Source organism: Maniola jurtina, chromosome 5 (genome assembly GCF_905333055.1).
Source record: "Maniola jurtina chromosome 5, ilManJurt1.1, whole genome shotgun sequence".
NCBI lineage: Eukaryota > Metazoa > Arthropoda > Insecta > Lepidoptera > Nymphalidae > Maniola > Maniola jurtina.
Genome location: NC_060033.1, coordinates 543,856 through 565,256, shown reverse-complemented (window position 1 = coordinate 565,256; position 21,401 = coordinate 543,856). Strand labels below are relative to the sequence as shown.

At 39.2% G+C, this 21,401-nt stretch overlaps 1 protein-coding gene across 1 annotated transcript; it reads left to right on the top strand.

Annotated features, from left to right (window-relative positions):
* Positions 1-1,146: 1,146 nt before the first annotated feature.
* On the top strand, positions 1,147-19,868 carry LOC123865609 (juvenile hormone epoxide hydrolase-like). Its single transcript, XM_045906762.1, has 17 exons — positions 1,147-1,252; positions 3,616-3,798; positions 3,990-4,217; positions 5,020-5,184; positions 5,691-5,876; positions 6,365-6,527; positions 6,815-7,049; positions 7,599-7,793; positions 10,316-10,319; positions 14,874-15,065; positions 15,477-15,616; positions 16,422-16,509; positions 16,592-16,756; positions 17,252-17,398; positions 17,872-18,073; positions 18,449-18,683; positions 19,385-19,868. The coding sequence occupies exons 2-17, from the start codon at positions 3,616-3,618 to the stop codon at positions 19,608-19,610; spliced, it is 2,754 nt and encodes a 917-aa protein (XP_045762718.1). The 5' UTR covers positions 1,147-1,252; the 3' UTR covers positions 19,611-19,868.
* The last annotated feature ends 1,533 nt before the right edge of the window (positions 19,869-21,401 follow it).

The window sequence follows — 21,401 nt, the reverse complement described above, 5'->3', positions numbered from 1 at the left end:
GTATGTTGTCAGATGTCTTATCACACAATATTTAGTTCCGAGTACGCTCACATGATATCCAAATCTGCTATCTGCGCCAAACTAGCGAAAATCAGCTTAAAATACAGGTGGATAATAGCAAGTCCAGCGTAGAATGTTATTATTACGGTCAGAGGTTAGTAGCTCAATGTCAGAAATTCAACACATAACACAATGGTTCATTCAATTATAGCGCTATCTTTGAAGAAGTGGTAGAACTACCAAGTAAAGTAGTCATTTAACCAAGGTCTAACGTACCATCACGTCAAGCCACATTTTGCAATAAAAGAATTGCAATGTATTTTGATGTTCTTCTAATAGATGTCGCTACTTTAATTTTGTTTGTTTTGATTAGCTATATTGGTGATTTTTCTAGATATGCTGTTTGCTACCTGAGGTAGAAAACCTTACCACGGACCTTACACAGAGGTAAAAAATCCATACTTCCATACTAGTCACTAATCTTAGAATACTAGGTAGGTAAATGCGAAAGTATGTCTGTCTGCTACGTTTTCACGGCTCAACCGCTGAACCGATTTTAATGAAATTTGGTACAGAGTTAGCTTACATCTCGGGGACGGACATAGGGCACTGTTTATCCCGGAAAATCAAAGAGTTCTTCGTTTGACCAATTTATAAGAAATGTGGTAGGTACGGGGGTAGCTTACGCCCCGGGACTTCGGTAACTTTTCACCCCGGAAAAGCAAAGAGTTCCTACGGGATTTTTAAAAACCTAAATCCACGCGGACGGATTCGCGGGCATCAACTTGTAAATAATAATACAAGAAAATGAGAAAAATAAAAAATCGTTCCTTTCCACAGTCGTAATTCCAAAAATTATCATCATATTTCAACAAAATAATATTAAACTATACCTACATATAAATAAACCTTCCACTTGAATTACTCTATCTATTGATGAAAACCGCATTGAAATCCGTTGCGTAGTTTAAAAGATCTAAGCGTACAGAGAGACAGACGGGGAAGCGACTTTGTTTTATACTAGGTAGAGGCAGACAGACCTAGGTAGGTAGGTACTTACCTACTTGATGTAATCGCATGAATGACTTCGCTTTATCAAGCATGAAAATATCGTTAGGTGTTGTCAAGTGGCAATAGTAACTAACTTCACTTTAGAGTTTAGTATCTTGTTAGTGTCAATGGCGTAGGCTTGCGTGCGCACACGCATGTGGTATTGTGCTCTGATTTGTTTTTTATACTCGTACATTTTCCGGTGAGTCTAATCGTTAATGTTTATTTTGTTTATTTACTAGAGTTTATTGCATTTTTATCTCTTCTCTGATAATAACCATTGTTATTTAGGCCATAATATCAGCTATGTACAATGCATTTTATTACAGAATTAAGTAGGTATAAGTATGTAATTTGTTTAGCTTGTTAGCTAGACATCTATAGCATGCCGGTCTCTCTTCTAAATCATGTCTGATGCTCACGTCCCGCTGCACCCAGTAATCGTTGAAAACTCTGTAGTTACTTGAAATTGTAGACGAGTAGGTATGTATACCTCGAACACAATCCAGCTAGGTAGGTCCAATTTCGAGAAAGAGGTTAGCCGCCGAATCTAACTCAACTGGACCCGTTCAGAAACCTTAGAAATGTCTGAATTCGTCCAAAATTCCAAAGTCTTCGAACAATGCGTTTTGCCCGTGATGACATTATTTTGCATCCGAGATATATTCGGTAACTATATGGACCTCATAAGAAAGATTAGAATCACTCAATGGGCGACGTAGAGCTGTGCTTGGAGATGAGGAGATCCGTAGGAGAACCCGAAAGAAACCTGAAAGAAATCCGTAACAGATATAGCTCAATGGTTTGCAAAGCTGAAGTGGCAATGGGCAGGGCACATAGTTCGAAAACCCGATATACGTGGGGTTCCAAGGCGCTGGAAAGGCGATCTCACTCCGCAGTGTTGGTAGACCCTCAACCCTATTAGATGGACAGTCTACATCAAACGAATCGCAGGGGTAGCCGCTGGATTCAGGCGGATGCAAGACCATGACCAGTGTGACCCGATGGGAGAATTTCGATGAATTCCCAACGAGTCACACTGTGACACATTTGAGTGTGACTCGTTGGGCACCCATCGTGTGGGCTACCTTACAAAAGACATTTCTAGCCCAGAATACCTCATAGTACAGGCTATGGTCGGTCATCAACCGATAGACGTCCACACTCTACCAGTTGACGATGATGATGATAAGCTCAGTGATAAGAAGACAGCAATGCGCGGAACTTTCATTACTTATATATATAGCATAATATTGTATATCAAATCTTTGAAAAGAGCAAACCGCCGAGTTTCTTGCTGGTTCTTCTCGGTTGGAAAGGTATTCCGAACCAGTGGTAGATGCTCTTGACGATTCAAAAGTACTTGCAAAAGTCTAATTGAATAAAAATATTTAGAATTTTGTATTTTGACAGGTAAAGTTGATACTGGGGCCACACCACAGAATTAGGTTCTTATCAGGATTTCTGTGGGCAAGGTTATTTCTAAAAATTGATTTGAATTGTCAGAAAATATAATAAAATTATTAATTTATATTGAAGGTAGTTTAATGAAATCGATATTTGGTTCATTCGATATCTGATCTGTTGCTAGGAGTCCAACAAGAGTGAACTTGCATGAATACGGGTGTTTTGAAGGTTTTTAGTGCAGTCTCCTTCCGAGATTCGAAGCGATTATTTATTATTGAATATTTTCCGTTTAGATCTTGGAACTGAATTTAAATGTTGTGACACCAATCATGCTCTTGTTAAATTATTTATTTTACTATTCGTTTTTTTTATATTAAAACTCTAGGATAAATTCTACGCGTTAGATCTGTGTTCTTCGCGTAGGCTTTGGGAGCATATTCCATTCGTTAAAATTATTTAAAATAATACCTGCTTTTCTGAGTGACGCTTCTACTTATTTCGTGTTTACACAATTTATTGAGTTATCAGATAATACCTACCTAGCCTATCTACTTTAAATATTACTTTATGTAGATTTTACGTATTATATATCAAAAAGTCTTCACTGATTGCGCAACCATTCTACCCTTGAACTTTACTTACTGTAATTATAGTAGGTATGTAACTTACCTAGTTAGTTATGTACTTCTGACATAATGATATATACCTATGTAGCTGTCGTTATTTAATATACAGACCTACCTATGACCCATGTATCCTCGATTATAAATATATTAAGAACGTCCTAACTACTCGTTTGAAAACAACATGATGCTGCATTTTCATAATACTAATTACTTAGCTGATGGCCTCGACTTCGCTCGCGTATTAGGTTTTTATAAATCCAGTGGTTTTTTTTTGATGTTCCGGGATTAAAGTAGCCTATAGCGTCTTTACTTAAAGTACTCGTATGTCACTTGTGCCAGGAGTGGGTACGACAATAGTGCAACGGGTGGGGTTTGACCCCCGACCTTTCGGAATTCAGTCCGCTCCTCAACTGTTGAGCTACCGAGGTTCAACTTAGTTTAACTCGATAGGTTATTAATAACTAAATATTATTAAACTAAAGTAATAATAACTATCCTTCTTATTAATTAAGTAAAGTTTTCAATTTTTTAGATGGCAAAGTTCCTTTTCGTAGTGAGCCTGGCTTTGATCAGCGTGGGCATATGGCTATTCTTAAACGCGCAAACACCTGGCTTCCCCCCACAGCTGGACCCCAACGAGTGGTGGGGACCCTTGGAACTGAGGGGCAAAACAGATGCCAGCATCAAGCCCTTCGAAATCAGGTTTGGCCAAGAGGTAGGTTCTATTATCTGTATCGGCACGACACGATCACGACAGGCAAACTAAGTTAACTCTGACCTAAGTCGCAGATGGACGGACGGACGGGCACACAGACAGTCAGACAAAAGTGACATGGTAAATCATAAGGGCTATTTCTAAGGAACCCTAAAAATTATATTTTAAAATATTTATATAACAATTTCCAGATGATTCGTGATCTGAAAGAACGTCTCAAAAATCATCGTGAGGTCATGCCACCCCTCGAAGATGTCGGCTTCGAATACGGTTTCAACTCCAAGCAACTGGACCCCTGGGTGAAGTACTGGGCAGAGGAATACAAATTCCAGGAGAGAGAGAAGTTCTTCAACAAGTTTCCACAGTTCAAAACGAATATACAGGGTCTGGACATACACTTTATCAGAGTCAAGCCTCAGGTAAGTCAGAAGTACCTCTGATAAGGTTTCTGTAAGTTTTGTCTCAGTCATTGCCGTGAGTGACGAATAACCTACCGTTAGTGACGAATAACTTACCGTTAATGACGAATAAACTACTATTAATGACGAATTACCTACCGTTGGAGACGGATAACCTACCGTTTCATGTGATGACTGATAGATATTTGCGTGAAAAATATCTGGATAATTCATTGCTCCATCAATCATGCATGAGTTATGATATGATAATGCTTGAAATATCATCATCATCATCGTCATCATCTAACCGGCTTACTACCGAGCACAGATTTCGTCTCAGAATGAGAAGGGTTTGGCCATTCGTGCTGGTCAAATGCGGATGGCAGACTTCACACACCATTGAAAATATTATGGAGAACTCTCAGGCATGCAGGTTTCCTCACGATGTTTTCCTTCACCGTTAAAGCAAGTGACATTTAAGTGCGATAACTAGAAAGAGCTAGAGATGCATGCATGGGATCAAATCCTCGACCTTCCGAATAGGGGGCAGACGTCTTAACCATGGACTTGCTTGGAATAAAATTCCATTCCATTCCATCAGCCTGCATGCGTCAACTACTAGACATAGGCCTTTCCAAGAGCGTGCCCCCAAACACGGAGTGGAGACCGCGTACCGGTAAGCGCAGTGTGGGACGACCTCCAGGCTCCAGCTCGCTGGACCGATGACCTAAAGAAGGTGGCGGGGAGGAAAACGGAGGGCCGTGTTTGGTGAAATAATATGGTGATGATTAATTATTAAGTGGTAAACCTTGAACATTTTCAGGTACCTGCCGGAGTGACCACAGTACCACTGCTCTTGATGCACGGGTGGCCGGGTTCCGTACGAGAGTTCTACGAAGCTATTCCATTGTTGACGAAAAAAGCTGATGGATATGACTTTGTATTTGAGGTCATTGTTCCGAGCTTGCCTGGATATGGATTTTCAGATGTAAGTACATCTTCAAGGCACTTTATACGGCGTTTCTTGAACAAGATACCTATTTCCTTTGGTAGGATGGATCCTTAGGACCCAAGGAAATGAAGTCATCCTGATTTTTGATGTAAATTTTTGAGGCCAGAGCTCCCAGTCTTATCTCTACAGATACATCAGTTAAGCTCATACTGGTACCCCTCAGAATAAGTAAAGGCGCTTCCGAAATCCATGCTGGTACCATTCAATATAAAAACCCAGTAAAATTATGGTTTTCTGTTTTTTGACATGTGTAATAATATAAAAAAAATTTATAAATCATACACTATTTGGGATATATGTGAAAAAAAATTGGTAGATAGTCCTACTATTTGCTGAAATTAAAAAAAACACATGAAAACTTTGGATCCTTTTTTGGGTCTTAGAATCAATTCTACCAAAATCAAACGAAGCGCCCCTATTTAAAGTGTTCAGTAAATAGTTAAACAGTAGTTTCTTGTAAATAAAATTAATATTTTTAACAGGCAGCAGTCCGTCCAGGATTGGGAGCTGGCCAAATGGGAGTGATCTTCAAGAACCTGATGAACAGGCTCGGCCACAAGCAGTACTACGTCCAGGGTGGAGACTGGGGAGCCGGCATCGGCAGTTCCATGGCCACTATGTTCCAGAACGAAGTGTTGGGCTTCCATTCCAATATGCTATTCGTTCAGGTACGTAAAAGCAAATTTTATTTACGAGTACCTACAGTAAGTACTACAGTAGCCGGTAGGAAATATGTACATCGGCCTTTAGAAAGGGATTTCGGCTCCGCGTAAAGCGTTATCTCTGTCACTCATACCTATGTGAATGTGACGTTTTGTCGGTCTCAACGACAAAGACAACGCTCTACGTAACCGCTATCTTTTTCTAAAGGTCGATGTATAATATTGCCTGCCGGGTACTGTACCACTTTTATAAGTCCCATCGGTAAAATTCGTTTGCGCGGAAAACTTAACGAAAAGTAAAACTGAATGTACAGTGTACACCAATAAAATTCAGATCATATTGCTTGACGTTATGATTTTAAACACAAGAACAACAGAGACTCGTGGTATCAAAATGTAGTGGTGGTGGTGATGGTGGTATCAAAACTCCACACCTTTTGACTATAAAAATATCATTTGCAGCTGATATAGCTCCACTTTTTCATTTTTTTTAGAATGGTTGGACATCTTTCAAAACCATGATTGGAGCATTCTTCCCCTCCCTGGTGGTGGAACCTCACCTGGCGGACAGAATGTACCCTCTGTCCAGATACTTCGCATACGTTCTGGAGGAGTTCGGTTACTTCCATCTGCAGGCTACGAAACCTGATACTGTTGGTAAGTTAAAAAAAAACTTACCAAAATACAATTATTTTTTTTTGCTATTGTATCGAGTGGTATATCAAATGAAAGAAGAAAAAATTCAGAGTTAAACTTAAATATAGTAGGTACAATGTTAAAATACACCGAGCGAGAGAAAAACAATTCTATATAATACTGCTATACGCTATATATCGGCAGTTCGCAGGTGTTTAACTTTATCTTGTTTGTTCACGATATCTGATAGTTTAAATTACGGCAGATGACCATAAAATCTCTATCACAAACCTTTATTTCTTTTCCAGGAGTTGCCCTCTCAGATTCGCCCTCTGGTCTTCTCGCCTACATACTAGAGAAGTTCTCAACCTGGACGCGCTTCGAACACCGTTCTCTCAAGGACGGCGGTCTCTCCTACCGGTTCTCCAAAGAGCAGCTGATTGATAACCTCATGGTGTACTGGAGCACCAACTCTATCACCACCTCAATGAGGCTGTATGCTGAGACCATGAGCAATAAGAACAGAGCGTTAGGCATAGATGGGTGCGATTTTTACTTGATTCATCATGTTTATCATCATCATCTTCTTTGACAATCTCCCCTGGCGCAGTGGCAAGCGCAGTTGTCTTATTATGGGAAGTCCTGAATTCGATTCCCGGCAGTGGTTTGAAATTTTATAATTTCGAAATCTCGGTTCTGGTCTGGTGGGGGAGGCTTCGGCCGTGGGTAATTACCACCTTACCGGCAATGTCATGTGTCCGTCACTTTGTTATCTGTCTATTAGTCTGTCTGTCTGTCAAAAAAACCTATAGGACACTTCCCGTTGACCTAAAATCATGAAAGGCAGGTAGGTAGGTAGGTCTTATAGCACAAGTATATAGGAAAAAATCATAACACAAAAAAAATTAAAATAAGTTCACAAAATATTTAATTCACTAAATCACATATAGATGGCGCAGACCGTTATTAACTTGCACATTTCTATAAAGGTGTTAGGTACCTATATCTTGTATGATGGTACAGAACCCTTCGCATGCGAGTCCGACTCGCACTTGGCCGGTGTTTTTTATTAACTATGTTTTTATTACCCAGATACACAACAACAGTGCCGACCTGGGCGCTACAAGCTAAGAACGAGCTTTTCTACCAGCCCCCCAACATACTCAGCTCGAAGTTCTCCAACCTCCTCGGAGTCACCGTGCTGGACCATGGAGGACACTTCCTGGCCTTCGAGCTTCCTGAACTCTTCGCCAAAGACGTCTACAAAGCAGTCAAGGCTTTTAAGGAGTTCCATAAGACCAAAACTGAACTGTGATAGAGTAATAACGTTTTGTATAAAAGATTTTTTATGTTGTTACGCGGTTTTTTTATTAGACTAGCCACCCGCGCAAGTTTTCTTCGGTGAAGATTTTGATCTACGTTATAAAGAAAATTTACATGCAAAATCTCAAGTTATTTCTAAACCCAGTGCGATGAACTTTTATTGGTTGTTAATTGGTAGTTGGTAGTTGTTAGTTTATACCAGTCAGTCAGTTTCTCTTTTATATTTAAGTAGATGATTCGTCCCGGGTCTACACGACTCTGGAATTTCTGGAAATCCTTTCTTAATGGGAGCCTGCGTCATAAAGAGATACATACTTGCAAAAACTCTTTCTGTTCTATGGACTCGGTGGTTTCGCCATCGATATGTTGATAACATGTCATTCAATCAGTTATACCTATATCAAAATAGCTAGAACTGAATACAGGTACTCCAGATTTAGCGTAAAAGTACCCCAATCATTTGATACGCTTTTCTCAAAAGAAGTTTCTTGTAAAAATAATTCTTTTAATCCTCAATTTTGTGGCGCTCTTTCAGAATTAATTAAAACAAAAACTCTCTCTTTTATTTTAAGCTACTGAGACGAAGCGCTTATCGAAAATTTGTCGCTAACAAAGCGTTGATTTTTCAAGTTTTTATAAGTATACTAGCTGGTGCCCGCGACTTCGTCCCGCGGGAACTCTTAGATTTTCCAGGATAAAAAGTAGCCAGGTTTTTAACTATATCTATAGGTACAAAAAATCCGAGGCTCCGTTGCGGAGTGATTGAATGAAAAGCAAATACACTTTCGCATTTTACTTATATTAGTAGGTATGTTTTACTCAATCATTAATACGTAGACATAAAAAAGTTCTTCTCAGCAATGACTTTTTAACCCCCGACCCAAAAAGAGGGGTGTTATAAGTTTGACGTGTGTATCTGTGTATCTGTGTGTCTGTGTATCTGTGTATCTGTGTATCTGTGTATCTGTCTGTGGCATCGTAGCGCCTAAACGAATGAACCGATTTTAATTTAGTTTTTTTTGTTTGAAAGGTGGCTTGATCGAGAGTGTTCTTAGCTATAATCTAAAAAAATTGGTTCAGCCGTTTAAGAGTTATCAGCTCTTTTCTAGTTTTCTTGTAGAAAAGAAGGTTACATAACCGTTAGGTGCATAATATTATGTCAATAGACAAATGTCAAGCTGTCAAGATGGACGTTGCCTAAATACATAATTATTTATTATTTATTTGAAAATGATGTTTTGGAAAACTCAGATACTTTGGATCGTCGGGGGTGTTATAAATTTTTAATTTACACTTGTTACACCAACAATATGATACCTAATTTCAAACTGTCCGAATGGATAGATGGATATATGACGCTTTTACGATCGGCTGAAACTATGTTTACATGTTTACAGTCGTCGTTTACTTACCTACCTAACCATTTTTAACCCCCGACCCAATGTTATGTTTGTGTGTCCTAGATGTGGATAGTATGTGTGTATCTGTCTGTGGCATCGTAGCTTCTAAACGAATGGACCGATTTTAATTTAGTTTTTTTTGTTCCAAAGGTGGGGCTTGATCGAGAGTGTTCTTAGCTATAATCCAAAAAAATCGGTTCAGCCGTTTGAAAATTATGAGCTCTTTTCTAGTTTTCTTATTAAACCGGTTAATACTATCCGACCAATACAAATTAGTGTCCAGCCTAATTCCAATAAAAATGTGTCGAGGGTTTTTGAAATTTTGAAAATTTTACTAGTTGATAAAGTTTTTGACAGGGGGCAGGTGAAATCGCAGTCACCCTGCCTGCCTTTGTTTGCATAAGCGGGGTTGTAAAGGCACGCGTGCATTTCGCAGATAAGGGTAACTAAATAGAGGGTGGGAGGGAAATACCAGTGATCTGTGGAGTTTAACTTCCATACGTACCTATCTATACAATGTAGGTCTGAGATATGCTACTGTGGGATTTCAGAAAGTTTATTGAGGTTGAATCAGTTGAATGAATGTGGAATGAATGAAATATTCTTTATGTGCACAAAGAAAACATAAAATACAAACTGAATAAAGTAAAATTCGTGATCGCTAAAAACGTTCTCAGGCCAGGCAACCTTAAAGTTTCGTTTTAATTTGCAGTTTGCAGAGAAATCGTAGTTTTAAGTTTTTAGTTTCAAATTCTGACAATCAAAAGGAGTACATATATATCTACTTTGAATAATTTTGAGTTTGATACATTTATCAGTAGGTACAAAATTATAGCGGTTGTGAATTATTATATTAGACCTAGAATTTGATATTACATCAACAAATCATGTAAAGAAAGAAAAGCTTTTTAAGGCAGGTAATAAATAGTACAAAATATAATAGGAAAGCGAGGTCAATCCTATACTTATTACTAAGAACACTTTTTAGCAAGCTCTACACATGGATGTATAAATACTGCTCTACACAGTCTTCACTAGATATGTAAGTAAACAATCAGGAATATATTGATATGTGTAGGTATGTAGTAGTGTGTTGTATTGAGTATGAAGTATTAATATTTCGATGGCTTTATGTAATAAATAAAATAGCAATAATCCAACCCTCTAACCCTCTAACTCCGCAATAGACGTGAGAAATATCACTTAACGAGTTTCAAATCGCTCATCCACCCATACATTATGGGATTTGGAGTAATAAGGGCGGGAATCCCTTGGGGTTGACCACTCATGAATAAACTGTAGGGTGAGAGTAAAGCTACCATGTCCTGCCTTTATTTTAGGACGTTTTCAGCGATATTATTCCCTTCGACCGCTTGGGAAACGGGTTTCGTACAAAGAATATTAATTTACGCACTGTCTGTCTGTCCGTGTGTCACAAGATAGGCCGTAGAAGAAATGAGTTACAAAACTGAAATTTTGGCATTTGCTCTAGAACATTGATCCAAAACCAAATATTGGGCGAGAAATTCAATTAAATTATTTTTCAGGGGGGCTCCTATACGTGAAAAATGAGCCGGAAAGTAAAATTTTCTTACCCCAGCATGGAGGGTATCATTGTTTAGAGCTCATTGAGTAGAGTTCTTAAACATATTTATCATTTTTTTATCACACAAAATAAGGAAATGGGGGAGGGGGGCGTCAAAGTTGTTAGTTTATTATATTTTTATTAATTCTATTTTCTCTGGTAGTCAATTAGAAATTGTCCGTTACCTGAAATTACACGTGGTTACCCCAGCAGGAGTCAATATGCAATATAGTATCGACAAATGACTCCACGCGCCTGCGGGTCTGAGATAACCGTACAAAATATTATACATACATACCTATACCAGTAGTTATTGATTAACAAATTGATATTAATATTTTGAGTATGACAAGTTACAGCCTGTTAGTGTACCTATAGTACGCGACAGGTCAAAATGGGGATCAATGGGATGGGATCAAAATGGGAAATGGGGAAAATCGGGATGGGGACAACCCGCACAACCCCCGCGCTAACCCGCGCTGGTTACAACGGCACATGGCACATTGGCCTTCTGCCATCTTATCCACCCACTTCCCACTATTTTCTACAGCGGATTGAAGGACAGAGGAGCTATGTCCTCCCTGCGACTACTATCAACTAATTATCTACACTCCATCATTGTTTGACAATCTGAAAGTGCACAATGGTACCCAATTTGAGTAAATGACTTTGACTTTGACTATGTCGGTTACCCAGGTTCTCCTATAGATTTTCTCATTTCTGATTCGATAACGCTTCAATTTACTTTGTTTACAGCCGATCTCCCATTGTTTATGCTCATGAATACCTAATCCTCCTCCTCGGGGATAAAGCACAGATTCATGACAATATTAGCGCTGCGCACGCGACCGCCACGCTCCTGATTTGCCCAACTCTGATAAAAGGAAGTGTTTGATTATGCTAATTGAATTGCACATTGATATTTGGGAGATTATAAGGATGATGATTAGGTTGGGTGACCAGTATAAATAAGGATTTTTTTTTAAAAAAGATTATTAGCCATGTTAATCATGACTAATATTCCCCTTTCCCCTCCAACTAAGCGCATAGCTGTGTAAGGAGTAGGTACGACAATAGTGCAACGGGTGGGGTTTGAACCGCCGACCTTTCGGAATTCAGTCCGCCCCTCAACCGTTGAGCTATTGAGGCTATAAACTAAGATAAAACGCATCTTCGTTGTCTTTCTGCCTGTCTGTCTGTTGTGTCTGTCTATACGAGGAAATCAAAATCTATAAAGTTCTTCCCGTTGACCTAGAATCACAAAATTTAGCAGGTAACAATGTCATAAAGCACAAGTAAAGGAAAAATGCGAAAACCGCGAATTTGTGCATTAAAAAAATAAAGATTTGTATTCCCGGTCAAAATTAGTTCACATCATGATGCGCTGTCCGTCATTAGCTTGCAATTTTTTTGTCTAGTATACCGAAAAATTACAAGCCAATGACGGACAGCAAGATTTTTAGTAGGTACGATGATGGGGCACTATTCGTGTGTAAGTGCGACTCGCACTTGACCGGTTTTTTTCCATGTCAAGTTAACGACTGACCACGACCTGTGGTCAGTCGTTAGGTATACCTATGCAGTGCATAGGTATACCTATGCAGTGCATGCGCCTGAGTGGAGACCCGTACTCAGTAGTGGGCCGACAATGGGTTGATCATGGTGATGATGCTATTCTCCTCAACTAGAAGCCTACATTGCAATGTACGCTACTACCAGCTACTCCTGCCCAGCAATACTCCTCATAGGCCATAGTCCTCGCCGACCTGGGTGGCCCTGCTTGGATTTTGGAATGAGCTTTCATAAATTTTCAAGTTTGTAGGCCCAGTTTGAATTCTACGTTTGATAAATATGTCAGTTAGTTAGTTTATCCTTATAAATTCATACTAGATAACACCAAGATGCCACGTCATTCTGTGTAATCAAATAAATTGAAGTTGACCCTTGGTCCGGTTCATTAGGTAAGTAGATAGGTAAGTATTATATAAGGTATATATTGTGTGTTTTGAAACGAACTTTTATCAAATTACCAACGTGGTCATACACATACGGACAATTTAGTAAGTCCGTAATAAAAAGTCGTATTTCAAAGTAAACACAATTCTAAACCATTGTAATAAAATCTACATTCGTGTTATTATACAGCGACGATAAGATAACTGATAATTTTTGGTAATTTTATAAAAAAATAGAAACGTAACCAGTCAATGTTTACCAGTGTTTTGTGGTAGACGTGTGTGGAACAATAAGGTAGGGTTATCTGATTTGTTGTCTTTTTTGCACGTATTGCTTTATTTATGTGCAAGCGAAACAGTAGCGGAAAATCACACTTATAATATTATAAAGGCGAAAGTTTGTATGTGTGTGTGTGTGTGTGTGTGTGTGTGTGTGTATGTGTGTGTGTGTGTATGTTTGTTACTCCTTCACGCAAAAACTACCGGACGGATTTGGCTGAAATTTGGAATGAAGATAGATAATATCCTGGATTAGCACATAGGCTACTTTTTATCCCGGAAAATCAAAGAGTTCCCACGGGATTTCGAAAAACCTTAATCCACGCGGGCGAAGTCGCGGGCATCGGCTAGTAATAAATAAATTGACAAACTTGTGTGTGAAGTCTACCAAACTGGTGACTATGGCCTAAGGCCCTAAGGCCATCTCATTCGAAGAGGAGACCCGTGCGATAGTGTAAAATGAATCTTTGATATAAAGTAGGTAGGTGTGATAATACACAGCGACGCTAATGTCTGTACGCTGTGCTAATTAATATATCAACTTTGTAATAATAAATCAGGTATTTAAAGATTCCCTGCTGTAATATTATGTAAGTAGATATTCTCCATAAACAGTCATATTGCATACATTTACAAGTGTTAATTACTTACCTAAAAGTGTTATCACACTGATAAGATTTTACACACATTTTTACCTACCTACTGATGGATAAAACTAGCTACATCATCATTATCAGCCTTTTGTGAGCCTGCTCCGTCAATTTTCATAAGATTATCTCCGCCACAGAGTATCTACCTTTTTTTAAATTCAGATACAAGTTAGCCCTTGACTGCAATCTCACCTGGTGGTAATGCAGTCTAAGGGTGAGATTTATAAAGCGCACTTTGACTTTGCTCAGACTTAAGATTGAGTTAAAACGAGACAGATTTATGTGAGAGATATACATCTGTCTCGTTTTAACTCTGGCTTAAGTCTAAGCAAAGTCTGAGTGCGGTTTATAGATCTCACCCTCAGATGGAAGCGGCCTAACCTGGAAGTGGTATGGCAGTTTTTATAAAACCTATAACTATTTGGTACCTAACTATGTATGAATTCTGGGATGATGATGAACCAAAAATAAAATTAAAAAATACAACCAAAAGCGCAAAGGCGGGACGGATTAATCGTACCGACCGAATGTCTGCAACAGCTGCCAATCTTCATAGAGATTAACCCAATGCGCGGGAGATACCTGTTATAGAGCAAAAGTGTGTGCGCAAACACAGGTGCACTCTCTATTCCCTCACTCTCGTAACCTGATGGGACGGACTCCGACACGACCGGAGAGAGATCAAGCGCAGGACCGACGGCTTTACTTGCTTTCCCAGGCACGGGAGTGCAACACTGCCAACTTCGTAACTCCGGGCTAGTAGGTACAAAGAATTTCTTAACAGAAAATGAAGAAATCCATACTAATATTATAAATGCGAAAGTGTGTCTGTCTGTCTGTCTGTCTGTCTGCTACGCTTTCACGGCTCAACCGCTGAACCGATTTTAATGAAATTTTGTACAGACTTAGGATACATTCCGGGGAAGGACATAGGCTACTTTTTATCCCGGAAAAACAAACAGTTCCCGCGGGATTCCTAAATACTCATCCGCTTGATCAATTTGTATGAAATTTGGTACCGAGGTAGCTTGCGTCCCTGTTATTGACATAGGCAACTTTTTATCCCGGAAAATCAAACAGTTCCCACGAGATCTCTAAAAACCTAAATCCACGCGGACGAAGTCGCGGGCATCCTCTAGTACTTAATAAAGGAAATATTATTACTTTTATTTCAGATGATGTTCCGAATACTTCTCGCTGTCCTGGTAGCATTGGTAGCGGTAATATTAGTGCCGTTATCCTACTTGTACCTGAAACCCGCGCCGCCTCTTCCCGACATAGACCTACATGAGTGGTGGGGCTCAGAAATACTGAAAGACAGTGTTACTGAAGAAATAAAACCTTTCAAGGTTCAATTCAGTGAGTCGGTAAGTGTCATGTGATTCTAGAAACTTTAAGAAATTACAATGTGTTAGATAATCTTCGTACCATCGCGGACCAGCATATCCAACAAATAAATTTAAACAATTTTACTATATTATTTTAGGGCATAGATAATGGAGAAATAAATCGATATATCACTTAGTTATAGATCTAGAACAACAAAGAATATAATATTAGGCGTAATACGTTTGTATGTAGAAGCGCATATAAGAAGTACACCCTTAAACTCTAGTGAAGAAACTAGGTTATTTTGTTTTATACAAACTTCACAATAGCTAAAATTCAATCACCTTCCATGTTTACAACTATAAATGTGTCTAGGAAATGTTTCTGTTAATAATAACAGAGAAAATTGAAATCAAATAAAGAGGAACTTTAATTTTTCTGTTCAACAGATGGTTAAAGACCTCAAAGAGAGGTTGAGGGACCGGCACCCTTTAGCACCACCACTAGAAGGTGTTGCGTTCGAGTATGGCTTCAACAGCAAACAGCTAGAGACCTGGCTCAAATACTGGGCTGAGGAGTATCCATTCAGGTACGATTTTATCTGATGTCTGTGAAAGTCTTTCATTCGTGTTCACCTAAATGATTAATGCAGTCCAAGATGGCAGCACGAAGTATGGTAATATTAGTGACTCTACTAGATCCACTTAATTAAACAGGTTTGAACAAATATATATTTAGAATAAATTATTATGGTGTTATTTATATGGTGCAATAAATTTTTCTTTATCATTAGTGGCCAGTTAACAGAGCAAAAGCTTGTCATATCAATCCAAACAATCAGGCTGTTTGCATCCGTTGTTGGACACATACCTACCTTGCCAAGAGAGTACCCGCCATTACCCGCCACCTTTTTTAAGTCGTCAGATTAATGGTTGGAGATCACCTCGCTTCCAGTTTACACGACGTCAAGTTTTATCGGATTCACTTTTTATCGGATCCTACAAAACCGGATAGTGTGTTCACAAGGTCGCCCGGCGCCCGCACCCGCTCCCCGTTCAACTCAGCTGTTGACATCGTAAAATCGGATAACTTTAGCAGGATCTGTTTTTTTGCTGGATCCTACAATCGTATGCTTGTGTGAACGTGTGCATTGGAATACTGTTGCTACTAAATCGGATCCAACAAAAAACAATTCCCGTAAAGATTCCGATGTGACAGTGCGAACGGGTCGTTACGCTGCACTTGCTGGCACCCGGTACCAAATACCAATCTGCCTTAGCAGCCCTCGATACTGCAACATAATCTAATGGCCGCTTAATAGATCAGGATTGAGGTCGTAGAAAGACTTCAATTTGTTGCCAGTTTATTTTGTACAATTTGGAATGTTTTTTCAGGGAGCGAGAGAATTTCTTCAACAAATATCCACACTTCAAGACTAACATACAGGGGTTAGATATTCACTTTATAAGAGTGAAGCCAAATGTAAGTACTCCTTCTACGTGAAATCCTCAAACTGATGCCTGCATTTACTAACTCTGTTTTACTTGTTATTTCTTTCTTTCAGGTTCCAGCAGGTACGGAAGTGGTGCCACTGCTCCTCCTCCACGGCTGGCCAGGGTCCGTGCGGGAGTTCTACGAAGCCATTCCCCTGCTGACAGCCGTGAGCAAGGATCGGAACTTCGCTATCGAACTTATTGTACCTAGTTTACCTGGTTATGGGTTCTCGAGCGTAAGTACCTATATTCTGTGGCAAAATCTTATACTTAGGCCTAGGATCTATCTATGGGTAATTTTTAAAGTACGCCACGATTTTATTTACAATTTGGTAAGCATTCTTTAACAGGATAGTAGTAAGTATGATGGATTTTGGATAAGAACAATCTTATCGTCACCCGCACCAACATTCATTGTTCAATAACAGAGGGTTCCTTCAGTCATGAGGCAACTACGATTGAAAGAAAACCTACCTATAGGCATAGGTACTATTTCCGCATAGATTTAGAATCGTGAGCAGGTAGCAATGTCTTATAGCACAAGTGAAGGAAAAAATCCGAAAAACGTGAATTTGTTATGACATCAAGAAAACAATTGCGACCAAATGATTAGTTTACAAAATCACGTCAAGATGGCGTTGTCACTATCGCTAACTTGCAAACGCGGAACCCTACGTATCTGACTCGCACTTGACCGGTTTTTTATTTATCTTTTCGCATTATGGTCACAGGCTGCCGTGCGTGCTGGACTTGGTGCAGATAAAATGGCAGTGGTCATCAGAAACCTGATGCAGCGACTAGGCTTCAAGAAGTATTACGTCCAAGGAGGCGACTGGGGGTCTCTGATTGGCAAACTCATGGCGACTTTCTTCCCTGAGGTAATACAACGGATTACAGAGGTCAAACCACATGGTTTCCAAATAAAAATTGGATACAATATAAAAAGGAATTCGTAAGAGTCTACGTACCTACCTATTCGTAAGTACCTACTAGAAAAGTACCAACGGGACTCTATTGCTAAGCCTCCGCTGTCCGTTCGTCCATCCGTCCATCGGTCTGTCAGCGGATTGTATCTCGTGAACCGTACTTAGTGAAGAATCGAAATTTTCACAGAATGTGTACTTCATTGATCACGATGACGGTGATGATTTTTTAAATTAAAAAATACCGAGAAAACGAACAGGTGGGTCACCTGACGGTGATTAACCACCGCCCATGAACATTTGCAGCGCCAGAGGAAGCACCGATGCATTTAGTAATTTGATTGTCCGCTCCTTGAATAACCAAATGTAGTAATCTAGTGGAAACACCGCTGATGGGAGTTGATTCCACAGTTGATGTATGTTTTCAGGAAATACTGGGCTACCACACCAACATGCCCTTCCCAATGTCACCATGGTACACAATCTCCACAGTCCTGGGTTCCATCTTCCCCTCCCTGGTGATCAGCGCTGATCTGCAGGACAGGATGTACCCGCTGTCGAAGATTTATAGCAACCTGCTCGAAGAGACGGGCTATATGCACTTACAATCTACTAAACCTGATACTATTGGTGAGAAAATTATATTTGACTAGCTGAAGTCAGCTAGTCAGCTAGTCAAAGCTAGCTTAAGTTTCGCGTGGATTTAGGTTTTTAAATTTTTTTTTGATTTTCCGGGATATATAAAACCAGGTGTTCATTCCTGGGAACGCTAACTTTTCAAAGTTGAATGTGCGTTTTAAGCAAGTAATTAATAATGTCACTTATTTTTAGGAAAACATCGTAAGGAAACCTGCATGCCTGAGTTTAATATAATTTTCTCAAAGGTGTGTGAAGTCTGTCGATCCGCAATCCAACTGTGATCTAAATCCTCAGAGAAGAACCCTACTCAGTAGTGAGCCGGCGATGGGTTAGTCATGATGATGATCAATTTTCTTATTATTTTAGGTGTGGCCTTGTCAGACTCGCCAGCAGGTCTCGCAGCGTATATGCTGGAGAAGTTCTCAACGTGGACCAGGAAGCAGCATCGGAACCTCCAGGATGGGGGTCTCACATACCGCTTCACGAAGGACCAGCTCCTTGATAATGTCATGGTGTACTTCTCGACCAACTCCATGACGTCAGCCATGAGGCTCTATGCGGAGAGCTTCAACGCTAGATATGCTAGCTTGCGACTTGATGAGTTAGTATAATTAATTTTGACCAACCTCTGCTGTCCCAATGTTTTTCTTTCCGTACAATGAAATGATCCTTACATAAAACTGAGTCGATCAGTATTTAAAAAAAATTTAGTCAATTTCATTGATTTTTATGGACAACTCACGCTTGGCCAAAAATTGACTATGCCAAAATTGTTTTCACAAAAAAAGAGCTGAAGTTTCCTAAGACAGGTTCCCCTGTATCTCCCATGGTTTTGGATTTTTCCATACTGTCCCAGTTAAAAAAAAACAGTAAAAATTATAATGTGTTATTTAGGGTATCAATTTTCAAAGTAAGATTAATATAGCAAGTGGGGTATCATATTATGAAAGGGCTTTACCTGTACATTCTAAAACTGATTTATCGTGAAAAATGTCGGAAAATTACCCGAGTACGGAACCCTCAGCGCGCGAGTCTGACTCGCACTTGGCCGGTTTTTTTATTTCTATTGCCGCTATAACAACAAATACTAAAAAATTCAAAATGACCCCCATGTACCTACTATCTACGATGTTGTAAAACAGTATGGTACCCTTCGAGTGCGAGTCCCATCTAATCGATTGCTATGAGAGAAAACTGCTGTGCCTAAAACATTGTTGACATAAGGAAAATAAAAACTTTCCTCATGAACTTTTAATGCTCTGAATCCATAAAATTTTAATTTAACCAATAAAATGTTTGCAGGATCCCTTCACCAGTCCCAACAATATCAATCCAAGCTAAGAACGAGCTTTTCTACGCACCAACATGGGCTATCACGAAGAAATTCCCAAATCTAATACGCAACACAGCGTTGGGCGACGGAGGCCATTTCCTCGCGTTTGAGCTACCTGAACTGTTCGCCAAGGATGTCCTCAAAGCCATCGGGGAGTTCAGGGCATGGCATAAGAATAATAAGACTGAATTATAAAGCCGGCGCTTCAGGCTTTTCAGTTTTCGCGCTTGTGGCCAACAGCAAACGGCAAGCATCGGCCAACCACAGCTGGCTTGCCTACCAATCGGAACGCTCCAAAGCGCTGCTTGGCAAGCATACGCAGACAACCGTCCACATGCTTGCTGTTTGCTGTTTGTCACAAGCGTCTGGCGCAGGCATAAGAAGTAACCAGTCCCTGAACTTGAAACCAGTCATGGCCAGATGTTAAAAAATAAAATAAATTATTTTTTCTAAATGTGTTTGTTTATTTTAGTCCTTTCTCCCTGAAGCCGCGTAAAATTGTGAGGAACCAAGATCCTACAATAATATTAACCTGTCATTGCAAACTTCTGCGTTACCGAGTCTATATTTTACAATGAGATTACATCTTGCATTAAAAAAATAGGAGAAAAATAGGAGATGCACGATGAATAACGGAAATTTAAGATAAGTACGCCTAATCTATTCCTCGGTTAAACGTCACTCGACGTTGGTGAAATAAGCATTGAGTCGTTTATTAAACCCATAGTAAATACATAGCAGGTACTACTAAGTATTTACTTTGCTTTTTCTAAGTTTTCTGTTATCACCCAATGTGCACGCTCTTTCAATGTTTCTTTCAGTTTTAATACAAAATAAAATAAATAAAACCACCTATGCGTTTATATAGAAACGATTTCACTTCTCGGTAGGAACGGCATTCCGAACCAGTGGTAGATTATTTTGACGATTCAAAAATTCTATCACCTAAGAACCTTCAAGGCAAGAGTGAAGACATCTTTGAGACAAGTGCACTCCAACCTAGAACTCATCATTGCTTTTTATTAACAGGGCTCTCTCCGTCACTCGTTTCATACAATCGTAGTTCCAATTTCATTTGAATATTAAGCAACCAAAGTCCATGAAATTTTGCAGACATATTCTAGAAACTAATATCTATGTCTGTGGTTTTCCAGATTTCTGTTAAAATATTCGGTCTCAAAGTTACGCGGTCTTAAAAAAATTCACACAAATCTTTGAGCTCCTGTAATTTTAAAACTACATATTTTTAGAAAAATCTAAAACACCACAGACACAGATATTAGTTTCTAGAATATGTCTGCAAAATTTCATGGACTTTGGTTGCTTAATATTCAAATGAAATTGGAACTACGATTGTATGAAACGAGTGACGGAGAGAGCCCTGTTAAGCACTTGCGACTTTATTACAAGTTTTGTAAGGATCTCTAATTTTTTTGAAAATAAAATATGACCTATGTCACTTAGGAATACTGTAGCTTTCTATTGGTGAAAGAATTTTCAATATCGGTCCCGTAGTTCCAGAGATTACTTCCTACGGACAAACTTGCAAACTTTACCACTATATTATAATAGATCGGCATTTATTATTGTCATCAAGCACAAGCCTATCTTGCAATAAAAAAAAAACCTATTGCCTTGAATAAACATTTTCCTTTCTTTCTTTTTCAAACGCAAACCTGTCAACGTTATAAAAAATTGCCAACCCCAAAACTTTCCCAAAGTCAGTCTCTCCCTCGTAAAATAACAATTACTTTGCGCCCAAGCGCTCTGCAGCTCCCTTATCAGTGTTATCAGTAATCACCAGTTTTATTAGGAGGCGCGTGGCAGGCGTGCGGTGTGGGATTAAACACCATAAGGAAACTTATTATTGGCTTAACTTGATGGTTTAGCGTTATTAAATCACATTTTTATTTTTTTATTGCTACTTAAATTTTTATATCGTTACTAGGTAATGCCCGCGACTTTGTTCGAGTGTATTTCAGTTTT